At 34.0% G+C, this 14583-nt stretch overlaps 1 protein-coding gene across 1 annotated transcript in view; it reads left to right on the plus strand.

Moving 5' to 3' along the window:
* The window catches only part of LOC117343239 (WD repeat-containing protein 75-like), a 30556-nt gene extending 16710 nt beyond the window's left edge, over nt 1-13846 (plus strand). The window contains exons 8-19 of the mRNA XM_033905576.1: nt 287-378; nt 1019-1174; nt 1280-1473; nt 3713-3900; nt 6968-7134; nt 7263-7443; nt 8495-8586; nt 9208-9294; nt 9566-9786; nt 10250-10387; nt 11730-11821; nt 12732-13846. Of these exons, the coding sequence (XP_033761467.1) occupies nt 287-378; nt 1019-1174; nt 1280-1473; nt 3713-3900; nt 6968-7134; nt 7263-7443; nt 8495-8586; nt 9208-9294; nt 9566-9786; nt 10250-10387; nt 11730-11821; nt 12732-12966 (1843 nt within the window). The 3' untranslated portion in view covers nt 12967-13846. The remainder of the gene's footprint in view (nt 1-286; nt 379-1018; nt 1175-1279; nt 1474-3712; nt 3901-6967; nt 7135-7262; nt 7444-8494; nt 8587-9207; nt 9295-9565; nt 9787-10249; nt 10388-11729; nt 11822-12731) is intronic.
* Nucleotides 13847-14583: the final 737 nt, after the last annotated feature.

The raw sequence follows: 14583 nt of genomic DNA on the forward strand, positions 1-14583 counted from the left end.
CTCTGGGTGCTCAGAATGGCATGTGACAGTCCTCCCTAGCACAAAGAGACCCCACCTCAAAATGATCCTGGCTGTTCATGGGGCAATAAACTCAGCAAACCAACATCATGGACCTGTCATAAGATACAGTCCTCAGTAAGACCTCGTGCACAATTCTACACAGGCCCTAACAAGAGTGAATGTTATAAGTTGATTCAACTTGTTTCACAATTGTTGTAAAATAAATTCATTTGCATGTTGTGTATTTTTTGTTTGTTTATTATGATGTTTTCTGCTCTATTTTTAGGTGGAGTTTCCTTGGTGACCAGAGCCATGTTGTGAAGACAACACTTCACTGGCACGCCCTTCCTGTACTAGACTTGACCTTCACAACAGAAGGTAGATTTTCACTCCAATATTTATAACAATAAGTGTATGAAATATCCTTTCTCTTGCATCCTGATTTGTATTGTTTTACAGTCCATCAACAATTAGAGCCATTTAGTGCAAAAAAATAGCATGAAGTTTAAACTCCATAGTAATATTTTGCAGCTGTCCAAGCATGTCTTAGTTAGCGAGTGTAAACTTTCTGCAGTTAAACTTTTTTATATTTGTTTGTACATATAAATATTTGCTAGGTACAGATGTATTTATTTTCGAGCCATATTCAATGACCGCAAATATAGTGAAATTGAATAACTGTTAATATTACCGCCTGTACCATGTATTATATCAGGTGGTAAATTAGCTGTGTATCTCACCAGATGTGTCACTGTCTTCTTGAAGAGAAATCTAAACATTTTGTGCTTTTTCAAAAGCCTTTACACAAAATTATGAAAATTTTGCCATCTCCTAACAGTGTCGGGGAGAAATTGTATCATTTTATCTGCATCAGAAATCAGGTCTGGGACAATGTATCATTCACATGTATATTAATAAAAATTCTTACTACTCCAAAAGCAGAAAAACAAAACTACATAAGTATTGCCTTTATAACGTTGAGTCTACTCACATATAATGATCTTCTGTTGCTCAACAGGTTCGTACCTCCTCAGTGGTGGACACGAGTGTGTGTTGGTCAAATGGCAGTACAACTCAGAATACCGGGATTTCCGACCGCGTCTCGGGGCACCGCTGTGCCATGTGGCCATCTCCCCAGACAACCTTTTATATGCCACCAGTCACCGTGACAACGGTATGTCTCAGCTGAGAAGAATTTTTTTGCTAATAAAAACAATTCAATCAAGTATGAAAGCTAGAACTATGCTAAACGCGTGATTCTGACTGTTTACTGTTTCAGTGATACACCTGCTGACGAGTAACCTCTCTGTGGCCCAGGTGTTTCAGGGACTCACCAAAACTATGTCGCACAAAAAGAAACACTGTTGTCCAGCTGGACTGAACTTTGACCCCAGGTCCAAGGCTCTAGTACTCAATGGCAAACCAGGTCATCTGCAGTTCTACTCTGTCCATAGTGACAAACAGTTATACAATGTAAGTTGTTACTATAGTGACAGTTATACAACGTAAGATGTTACTATAATGACAGTTATACAATGTAAGTTGTCACTATAGTGACAAACAGTTATACAATGTAAGATGTTACTATAGTGATACAGTTATACAATGATAGATGTTACTATAGTGACAGTTATACAATGTAAGATGTTACTATAGTGATACAGTAATACAATGTATGTTACTATAGCGATACAGTTCTACAAGGTAAGATGTTACTATAGTGATACAGTAATACAATGTAAGATGTTACTATAGTGATAGTTATACAATGTAAGATGTTACTATAGTGACAGTTATACAACGTAAGATGTTACTATAATGACAGTTATACAATGTAAGATGTTACTATAGTGACAGTTATACAATGTAAGATGTTACTATAGTGATACAGTAATACAATGTATGTTGTTACTATAGTGATACAGTTCTACAATGTAAGATGTTACTATAGTGATAGTTATACAATGTAAGATGTTACTGTAGTGATATTTATACAACGTAAGATGTTACTATAGTGATAGTTATACAATGTAAGATGTTACTATAGTGATAGTTATACAATGTAAGATGTTACTATAGTGATAGTTATACAATGTAAGATGTTACTATAGTGACAAACAGTTATACAATGTAAGATGTTACTATAGTGACAGTTATACAATGTAAGTTGTTACTATAGTGATACAGTTCTACAATGTAAGATGTTACCATAGTGATACAGTAATACAATGTATGTTGTTACTATAGTGACGAACAGTTATACAATGTAAGATGTTACTATAGTGACAGTTATACAATGTAAGTTGTTACTATTGTGACAAACAGTTATACAATGTAAGATGTTACTATAGTGACAGTTATACAATGTAAGATGTTACTATAGTGACAGTTATACAATGTAAGATGTTACTATAGTGATACAGTAATACAATGTATGTTGTTACTATAGTGATACAGTTCTACAATGTAAGATTTTACTATAGTGATAGTTATACAATGTAAGATGTTACTGTAGTGATATTTATACAACGTAAGATGTTACTATAGTGATAGTTATACAATGTAAGATGTTACTATAGTGATAGTTATACAATGTAAGATGTTACTATAGTGATAGTTATACAATGTAAGATGTTACTATAGTGATAGTTATACAATGTAAGATGTTACTATAGTGATACAGTTATAGTGTAAAATTTCACTATAATGATACAGTTATACAATGTAAGATATTGCTATAGTGATACAGTTATACGATGTAAGATGTTACTATAGTGATACAGTTATACAATTTAAGATGTTACTATAGTGATACATTTATACAATGTAAGATGTTACTATAGTGATAGTTACAATGTAAGATGTTACTATAGTGATACAGTTCTACAATGTAAGATGTTACTATAGTGATAGTTATACAATGTAAGATGTTACTATAGTGATACAGTTATACAAAGTAAAATGTTACTATAGTAATATAGTTATACAATGTAAGATGTTACTATAGTGATAGTTATACAACGTAAAATGTTAGTGATACCTCTAGTACTCAATGGCAAACCAGGTCATCTGCAGTTCTACTCTGTCCATAGTGACAAACAGTTATACAATGTAAGATGTTACTATAGTGACAAACAGTTATACAATGTAAGATGTTACTATAGTGACAAATAGTTATACAATGTAAGATGTTACTATAGTGATACAGTAATACAATGTAAGATGTTACTATAGTGATACAGTAATACAATGTATGTTGTTACTATAGTGACAAACAGTTATACAATGTAAGATGTTACTATAGTGACAAATATTTATACAATGTAAGATGTTACTATAGTGATACAGTAATACAATGTATGTTGTTACTATAGTGACAAACAGTTTTACAATGTAAGATGTTACTATAGTGATACAGTAATACAATGTATGTTGTTACTATAGTGACAAACAGTTATACAATGAAAGATGTTACTATAGTGATATAGTAATACAATGTAAGATGTTACTATAGTGATACAGTTCTACAATGTAAGATGTTACTATAGTGATACAGTTATACAAAGTAAAATGTTACTATAGTGATATAGTTATACAATGTAAGATGTTACTATAGTGATATATTTATACAATGTAAAATGTTAGTGATACCTGTAGAAGGTCTGTATAGAGTATTAGAATATCTAAATTGTCATTCTGATTTCTTTTGCAGTTGGATATTGTTTGTCAGAATTATATCTCCCCGGAGAACATGAAATGTCCTTTAGATGTGACAGAAGTTGTTCAGGCAGAATTCAACAGTACTGGCAGCTGGCTTGCTACTGTTGAGTACTGGAACAATAGGGTTATGACACCAGAGATGCGACTAAAATTTTGGCAGTACAACACCGAAACACAAAGGTATGTAGGTCACACTGATGTGAGGTTGATGATATGGTAAGACACTTGTAAAGAAGTTACAATGATATTAGAAAAAAGAAAATTTCTTAATTTCAGTATTTAAGCAGATTATTTCACTGGAGGAGATTTTTAAACAGTTTAAAGTCTATAAAATGATGTGTTACCATGGAATTTAAGTTAAAGACAGTAGCATTGTTCAATTATTATATTCCAAAATTATCTTGCTATGCAACAGTCACAGACAAGTGTTAGGTGTTAAAAATTTAAACCTGCATTATCTATTATAAATAATCTGATAACACCTTTTTGGAAATAAGCTCGTAATGACCTTTTGGAAATAAACCATCATTTTCAAGGGGCCGCGGTGGCCGAGTGGTTAAGGTGTCCCAACACTTTATCACTAGCCCTCCACCACTGGGTTGCGATTTCGAAACCTACGTAGGGCAGTTGCCAGGTACTGACCGTAGGCTGGTGGTTTTTCTCCGGGTACTCCGGCTTTCCTCCACCTCCAAAACCTGGCATGTCCTTAAATGATCCTGGCTGTTAATAGGACGTTAAATAAAAACAAACCAAACCAAACCAAACATCATTTCCAACATATGTTTATAGGAAGTGCCCTTGTTTTAAATGTTTGGGCTATACTATTATACAGATTTAAATGTTTGGACTATACTATTATACAGACGTTAAATGTTTGGGCTATACTATTATACAGACTATAAATGTTTGGGCTATACTATTATACAGACTTTAAATGTTTGGACTATACTATTATACAGACTATAAATGTTTGGGCTATACTATTATACAGACTATAAATGTTTGGGCTATACTATTATACAGACTATAAATGTCTGGGCTATACTATTATACAGACTTTAAATGTTTGGGCTATACTATTATACAGACTATAAATGGCTGGGCTATACTATTATACAGACTATATGTTTGGGCTATACTATTATACAGACTATAAATGTCTGGGCTATACTATTATACAGACTTTAAATGTTTGGGCTATACTATTATACAGACTATAAATGTTTGGCCTATACTATTATACAGACTATATGTTTGGGCTATACTATTATACAGACTATAAATGTCTGGGCTATACTATTATACAGACTTTAAATGTTTGGGCTATACTATTATACAGACTTTAAATGTTTGGGCTATACTATTATACAGACTTTAAATGTCTGGGCTATACTATTATACAGACTTTAAATGTTTGGGCTATACTATTATACAGATTTTAAATGTTTGAGCTACACTATTATACAGACTTTAAATGTCTGGGCTATACTATTATACAGACTTTAAATGTTTGGGCTATACTATTATACAGACTTTAAATGTCTGGGCTATACTATTATACAGACTTTAAATGTTTGGGCTATACTATTATACAGACTTTAAATGTTTGGGCTATACTATTATACAGACTATAAATGGCTGGGCTATACTATTATACAGACTATATGTTTGGGCTATACTATTATACAGACTATAAATGTCTGGGCTATACTATTATACAGACTTTAAATGTTTGGGCTATACTATTATACAGACTTTAAATGTTTGGACTATACTATTATACAGACTTTAAATGTTTGGGCTGTACTATTATACAGACTATAAATGTTTGGCCTATACTATTATACAGACTATATGTTTGGGCTATACTATTATACAGACTATAAATGTCTGGGCTATACTATTATACAGACTTTAAATGTTTGGGCTATACTATTATACAGACTTTAAATGTTTGGGCTATACTATTATACAGACTTTAAATGTTTGGGCTGTACTATTATACAGACTTTAAATGTTTGGGCTATACTATTATACAGACGTTAAATGTTTGGGCTATACTATTATACAGATTTAAATGTTTGGGCTATACTATTATACAGACTATAAATGTTTGGGCTATACTATTATACAGACTTTAAATGTTTGGGCTATACTATTACACAGACTTTAAATGTTTGAGCTATACTATTACACAGACTTTAAATGTCTGGGCTATACTATTATACAGACTTTAAATGTTTGGGCTATACTATTATACAGATTTTAAATGTTTGAGCTATACTATTATACAGACTTTAAATGTTTGGGCTATACTATTATACAGACTTTAAATGTCTGGGCTGTACTATTATACAGACTTTAAATGTCTGGGCTATACTATTATACAGACTTTAAATGTTTGGGCTATACTATTATACAGACTTTAAATGTCTGGGCTATACTATTATACAGACTATAAATGTCTGGGCTATACTATTATACAGACTTTAAATGTTTGGGCTATACTATTATACAGACTTTAAATGTTTGGGCTATACTATTATACAGACTTTAAATGTTTGGGCTAAACTATTATACAAATTTAAATGTTTGGGCTATACTATTATACAGACTTTAAATGTTTGGGCTATACTATTATACAGATTTAAATGTTTTGGCTATACTATTATACAGACTATAAATGTCTGGGCTATACTATTATACAGACTATAAATGTCTGGGCTATACTATTATACAGACTTTAAATGTTTGGGCTATACTATTATACAGACTATAAATGTTTGGGCTATACTATTATACAGACTTTAAATGTTTGGGCTATACTATTATACAGACGTTAAATGTTTGGGCTATCCTATTATACAGACGTTAAATGTTTGGGCTATACTATTATACAGACTTTAAATGTTTGGGCTATACTATTATACAGACTTTAAATGTTTGGGCTATACTATTATACAGACGTTAAATGTTTGGGCTGTACTATTATACAGACTTTAAATGTTTGGACTATACTATTATACAGACTATAAATGTTTGGGCTATACTATTATACAGACGTTAAATGTTTGGGCTATACTATTATACAGATTTAAATGTTTGGGCTATACTATTATACAGACTTTAAATGTCTGGGCTATACTATTATACAGACTTTAAATGTTTGGGCTATACTATTATACAGACTTTAAATGTTTGGGCTATACTATTATACAGATGTTAAATGAATTATATCTTCTTTCAGGTATACTTTAAACACAACAGTTGAAGTTCCACACGATAAAATTATCACCTGTTTACGATTTCGCCCTGACGACTTCAGTAGCAACAATGAAGATCCAATGGTGGTCACAACTAGTTTGGACGGCAAGTTCAAAATCTGGTCCAACATGGACGATACAAATATTTATAGTAAGTGTTCATCTTCCTATTTCATTTATCAAACAGTAATTGATAAGGTCAGAAGTTTGGCTTCATCTAAACATGGTGACTATAGTTTATGTTGCTTGATTTGATGTGATGTTTGTTTAATCTGGTAGGGGCCAACACTAAATGGAGCTGTGAGTCCGTAGGATTTTACCACGACAAACCTGCTGGTGTTTGTTCTTTCACTGCTGACGGATCTCTGCTGGGGGTTGCATTCGGCACCAGCGTCACCCTGTGGGACCCAGACAACAACGTACTGAGAGAAACATTGAGCAGTCAACAGGGAAAAATAGAGTGAGATATACACATATGTTGTCCCAATAATCCATATCACATCTGCTGCCCCAGTAATTTATATAACACCTGTTGTCCCAATAACTTATATCACATATGTTGTCCTAATAACTTGTAATTGTCACATCTGTTGCCAGTTACATATACATGTCACATCTATTGTCCAGATAACGTCATATCTATTGTCCCAATAAATTATAAATGTCACATCTATTGTCCCAATATCTATTGTCCCAATACCTTATAAATGTCACATATGTTGTCCCAATAGCTTATGTCATATATATTGTCCATATACCTTATAAATGTCACATCTGTTGTCCCAATAAATATAAATGTCACATCTGTTGTCCCAATAAATATAAATGTCACATCAGAAACAGCTGTCATTGGGAGGAGAGTATCGATCAACAGTACTTTACAGCAGTAACACTTTTTTTTCTTCATTATGTCAAAAGACTATTGAAGAATTACATCTGTAATAGGTTGCATGTTCACTAACAGTCTGATATTGATAATTGTATAGAAATGTGTAGAGGTGATTTGAAGCCTTACACCAAGTTTATACTATAAATTACTTCTATTTCGCGTGGGATTTATTTTCGCGTTAATTCGCGAGGAGAGTCAAATGCGAAGTCAAATTCCTCGCGAATATTTGTATAAAAATGACAAGAATACTAAGTGGCGTTCATTTTGAATCTACCGTAATCTTTAGTTGGTGAGCAAACATCGCCGTTAAAGTAATGATAGAATGATAGATTATATACTTATATCAGAGTGTGTTTTTATGTCACAAAACACCAAAATTTCACACACAAAAAAAACCCACTGAACACTGATATTGTGGTTGAACTCGGACTTAATTAACTTCTAGACCACATTTTACATGTAGTTAATTTAAGTACAATATGTACCGTACCTCAAACTCACGATCTTCGGAGCTTAATCATCTAGCCAGATATATCCGCAGCTGATACATTGAGTATATACAATATAATGGTGACACCGACATGAGTGAGGATCAATCTGACAAAGTTCAATGTTTTGACAGGTTTATGGAGTTTGGGAAGAAGTCCTGCAGTCACTATCTGGTCACGACTACAAGGTTTAACATTACAGTGTGGGACCTCATCACATGTGCAGGTGAGTAAATCAGTCATTCATGACTGTCTGGGATCATGTGACCTGGTTAGGTGAGTGAATCAGTCATTCATGACTGTCTGGGATCATGTGACCTGTTAAGGTTAGTAGATCAGTCAACCATGACAATCTGGGTAACCGGAGAAGGTGGGTAGATTATGTTGGACTTTATGCCATGTTATTCCCTTTCAACTAGATATTCTTTCCACAATGCTGTTGCCTTCACTGTCCATCTCTCGAACGATGATCGAAAAACCACAACACAGGCAGCACACGTTTGTTAAACTACAAATTTGTTGAGGTGTTCTCGATGATGAAAGTGGGCAAAGCTATATTGTGTACTGTTGCTATCTCTGAAATGTTGCGTAATCTTTTATACTTCGGAAGAATGAAATCACAGCGAAAATTTCATAGGCAGTACACTGATTGGCTGACCGCAAAGGTCATGGCAGTACACTGATTGGCTGACCTCAAAGGTCATGGCAGTACACTGATTGGCTGACCACAAAGGTCATGCGGAGATGACCTCCTACGGGGTATTGTTAGATCTTGTATTGCAGTGTATCGTAGATTGATGTCTACCCCTATTATCACACACTTTGATATACCTACTCTATGTTTCAGTTGTATGGACTGCCAGGATTAAGGCCACACACTTAATATCTGATCCCCTGAGTGATGTTATGGCTGTGTTTGGAGAAAATGAGAGTCGTAAGTGAAAAAGATTTAATACTCAAATATAGTCTGTTGTCTAAATATAGAACCAGTTGTCCGATCTAAATATAGAACCAGTTGTCAGATCTAAATATAGAACCAGTTGTCAGATCTAAATAAACCAAAAATAAGTTATTTTCTATCTGTTACCTGATAAGCACTATTGTTATGCTTCATAAAGATAAATACCTTTACAAAGAAAATGACATTAAACTCCAAAAAATTGAATTTGCTTCTTTGTAGATGATGATGATGATTTCATTTTCAGTGTATGTGTTCAAACCATGTGATCCTGCCTACCTTTATTCCCGCAAAAATCTTGGCAAAGGTGTAGAAGGGGGAGTTTTCATTCCTCAGCAAAAGAAAAGTTCTGTTGACAAGGGGGGACAACTCTCTTGGCAGTCTGAATCCCAGTTGTACTGGATAACCAGCAAACAGGACCTGATGACTCTGACGCCAAAGGCAGATGAAGAAACACCGACAAAACCAGTACGTTCTTGTCGTAGAACCTCACAATAAAACCAAATTATGATGTCACTGAGACAAGTCTATCTCCTTAATTGTGAATATACTATTTTGGTGCACTCAAATTTTAGTGAATAAATGATTTTAAAGTTTAAACTTAAACATTAGTGTTGACATATCCAAAACAGTTTCACTGTAACATATTGTAGAAAACCATTTAGCGAAAATGCAATAAGTGCTCTTTTAAATGTTAGTATGAAAAAAAAATGATTTAGTAAAATTTTCAATAAATTATTATATAATATTACACTAAGCTCTAATAATGAGTTGTATATCACATATTTTTGCACATACTCGGTACATAATTTCTGCAAATTCGGTGAACCTTTATTTGGAACTAATAGGGGTGACTATTGCGGCACAAAGCTATTTAAGAATTGTTAGGTCCAGAATCTTTCTTTTGTAACAGTTTATTTTTCTACCATAGATACCTTTGAAAACCAAACTTCCACAAACCCCGTTCAGTGTCCTGCTGACCACCGAACGAAAGAGAGGATTTGAACTGTCGGAGTACAAAGACTTGGACAGCAAAGTATACACAACAGCCGCACAATTCACAGCACAGGTAGGACAACTCTGGATATTCTTACACTTACACAACATCCATGGGGTGTAGAAGAATTAAAACTTTGGACTTGATCACCTTTTAATTAATTCCATTTCTTTGGTTAGACTTGATGTTTAGATCTGTTTTCGTCAAGATGAGCCGCAATGTGTTTGAACTGAATTTTTATGCTTGCTTACTGTGTAACATGGAATACTGTATAACATATAGCTTAGGAACCAGAAATATATATAAATACTGTAGTATGTATTATTGTTATATTGTCGTTGAATGGGCTAACGAGGAAAGTTTGTAGCCACAAACTAATTCTAAAGCTCCAAACCACGTGAGAAAGTACACATGAACATGTTATGTAGTATTTATGCAGATTTTATTTGATGGAATGAACCATCTATAGCCAATTACTACTCTAGACAATTTTGTTACCTCACAGACAAATAGTACAGATAGTTATTTCAAAGTTCTGTTAGCAATATATATTGTATGCTAACAATCAGGTACTGTATTGGACGAAATGTCATCAAATATGAAACGCTGAAGTTCAATGTATCATCATATTGGGAGATATCTGACATTAGTAGCAGCTGTTTTATGATGTCCGTTCATTGAGATTGTAATCATGTAATTGGAAGGAGTAATGAAAAATAACCTCCCGCGCTGGAGCTTGAACTACGACCTTTCACATTCAAGGCAAATACCCTACCACTAGGCTAAAGGGAAATTCCTGCTAGTCTGAGCTGGTAAGGTGACCTTGAGGTAGTAAGATGACCTTATACTCTCCACTTGTACACTACTCCTACCTTCTCAAAGTCTTCACCCCCGAAGACAACTATAACCCAGGTTCTTTAGCTCCAAAGAAGCCTTTTAATCTCTGATAGCTTTCACTTGGACAGGTTAACGGCATCAAGTCTGTAATAGGAAGGAGTAATGAAAAATACTCTACTGGTGCATGGCTTCGAACTAGCAACCTTTTGCTCTTTAAGTAAACATCCTAACATTAGGCTAAAGGGAAATTCCCTCTAGTTTGAGCTAGAAAGGTGACCTTATACTCTCCTCTATTACAATCTTGCCTTGTTGTAATTTATATATATATATAATTAAACAAAAACACAAACCATAAAATCACATGTGCTTTCACTTACTTTCAGAGCAAGCTCTTCAGGTAAAAATTCATTTTCACCTGAAGAGCTTGCTCTGAAAATAACCAAAAGTGCTTGTGATTTTATAGTTTGTGTTTTTATTTCATTTTATGTATATTCATCAAAAGGAAACTATTTACTATATACATGTATATATAATACAGTGTTGAGTTTTCTATTACCATGTTGAACTTATTTTGTAGTTGCTGGAGACTGCATCCCATGTACAGGCACCTGTAACAAGTCTGTGTAACACATTTATAAACTCCCTACTCATCCAAGACAAATCACACAGGTAAGTTTGTGTAACATACAATCTCCATCCATCCGAGACACACCACACAGGTAAGTTTGTGTAACATACAATCTCCATCCATCCGAGACACACCACACAGGTAAGTTTGTGTAACATACAATCTCCATTCATCTGAGACACACCACACAGGTAAGTTTGTGTAACATACAATCTCCATCCATCCGAGACACACCACACAGGTAAGTTTGTGTAACATACAATCTCCATTCATCCGAGACACACCACACAGGTAAGTTTGTGTAACATACAATCTCCATTCATCTGAGACACACCACACAGGTAAGTTTGTGTAACATACAATCTCCTCTCATCTGAGACACACCACACAGGTAAGTTTGTGTAACATACAATCTCCATTCATCAGAGACACACCACACAGGTAAGTTTGTGTGATAAAAAATCTCTAAATCTTCGGTTGTTTGTTTGAGAAACTTGTCAAATAGTGATGTAATCACTAATGATACTGTAAAATGAATTTGCTGACCTATTTTCCTTGAGTATTTATGAATTGGTTTTGTTGAGCATGTCATTAGCTTTCATATACATTTCATATTCCAATGTGCTTATACACTGATAGGCTAAGTGTGTTTGCCACTTAGATACACAAAGCTAAGTGTGCTTGCCACTTGGATACACTAAGCTAAGCGTGTTTGCCACTTGGGGGTACACTAAGCTAAGCGTGTTTGCCACTTGGATACACACACTTCAAACTAGTGTCACCAGTGGGGCCAGGGCTTTCTATGCCAATGTTCCTACCCTGGAGCTATTTTCTTCCATTCTGGGTCATAGGAACATGTCAAGCCCCTGTGACTGGAACATTCTTAAAAGTATTGTTAAACTTATGTGATTTTAATATGATATATTACTGAAGCTTCTAATTCTTTTCCAGCACTCTTCAAGATGGAAAAGATGATGACGACGACAATACTGCAGATGTGGAAGAAAAACCAACAAATTCAGATTCCGACTCGGACATGGATGTAGACCAGAAAGAGGAATCTGTGTCTAAAAACATTCAAACGCCAAAACAGAAAGTAGTCAGACGGAAAACAGACATTGTGAACAAAGAGAAATTATGTGAAATACCAAACTTAGACTGGTATTCAGCTAGTCTTAAAACCTGATTTATATAATAAACTTTATATGTCTACGTGTGTATTAGTTTTAGTTATTGTTAATAATGAAGTTTGCTAAAGAGGAAGATTATTTTGATCATAAGAAACACGAGTGTGGATGAGAAGAGTCGTCTTTTGATAACCTCAGCTCTGTCAGATCAAACTTATCTGTTCCACTGCTTTCTCCTGAGCTATCCAATATACATGATTTTTAAGATAAAGACAACAGCTGACAAAAATAAATTAAATAAAGTTCAAATTTATATTACCGTATTTATCCTCAAACAACCCCCTCCCCTAGTGTAAAAGATAAATACCGTATTTATCCTGAAAAAATATCCCCTTCCCTAGTATAAAATTTAATACCATATTTATCCTCAAATAAGTATCCTTCTCAAGTATAAAATTTATTACCATATTCTCATATTCATATATCTTCAAATAAGCCCCATCCCCTGGTTTAAAAGTTTTGTACAGTATTTATCAACAAATAAGTCAATAGGGTAGAAATCAGTTTTTGGAGAACTTATTTGTGACCCACTTTTAGATTACTATTTTAAAATTGATGATTCTGAAAAAAATGAAAATGGGGTGCTAGATAAATCTGGGTGATTTTTGTGTGCAGTGGCTTATTTTGTTGATAAATCTGATGTAACTAATAGAAAACATATTACAATGTCCCATTTGTACCCAATTTCCATATTCATCTTATTCACATTAAAGCTTGTGTAATTTTTGGGTCATTCAATGTAAAGCGAGAATGTAAGAATGTTTAGAAGTGTTTGCCCACTGACTACTACATGTTTACACGGTTGTGTCGTGTGAAAGTTAATACCTGCCAACTAGTTCTTACTGGGGCAACCTGCAAAAAAAAAAAAAAAAGAAAAAAGATAATTAGAAAGAAAGAACGAAAAAAAGAAAGACAGAAAGAAAGAAGAAAGAAAGACTTTAAAAGAAAGAAAGAAAGAGATGATAAAGAATGAGAGCCCTCTTGTATGAGGACACATTATTGTCAAAGAGCTGACCCCGGGGCTCCCCAACCCCGGCAGCTTTCTAATAGATGGGGGATTAAAATTGATTTGTTGGACAAAAAAAAGATAAACAACTTTTCAGTATCAACTTGATACGTCAAATGTAAAGGTAACTAGAAAGATAAGAATTTTATAGTCGTGTTGTCGTCACTTTACCAATTCTATTTACCAACATATTCTAATGACAAATCGACTGGTACTGGATGTATTGAATAGATAATTTATAACTATCTTTGATTGCCATATCCAGCTATATTAGATATCTATATCTATGTAAATGACAACAATTATGCAAAATTACAAATGGTACAGCTTCTTCCTTTCTGACTTGATGGGACTCTCGTCAGCAGCATTGATTCAGTAACCAGATATCTGAGTAGGGGTGCAGTGTTAGTACAAACATTGCTTGATTTCTCTTAAGATTTCTTGTTCCTTCCTAATGCTGCATAGTTGTCTTGCTTTTTTTCTGCGATGCCATGCTGTTTCCTAATGCTGCAAAGTTGACCATCTCTTTCCCAATGGCGCCCAGTCGCCTTGATATATTCGTATGGCGCCAAGCTGTCTAGCTCCTTGTCAATACAATGTAGTGCCAAGA

The sequence above is a fragment of the Pecten maximus genome, chromosome 15 (genome assembly GCF_902652985.1).
Source record: "Pecten maximus chromosome 15, xPecMax1.1, whole genome shotgun sequence".
In the NCBI taxonomy this organism is placed as follows: Eukaryota; Metazoa; Mollusca; class Bivalvia; order Pectinida; family Pectinidae; genus Pecten; species Pecten maximus.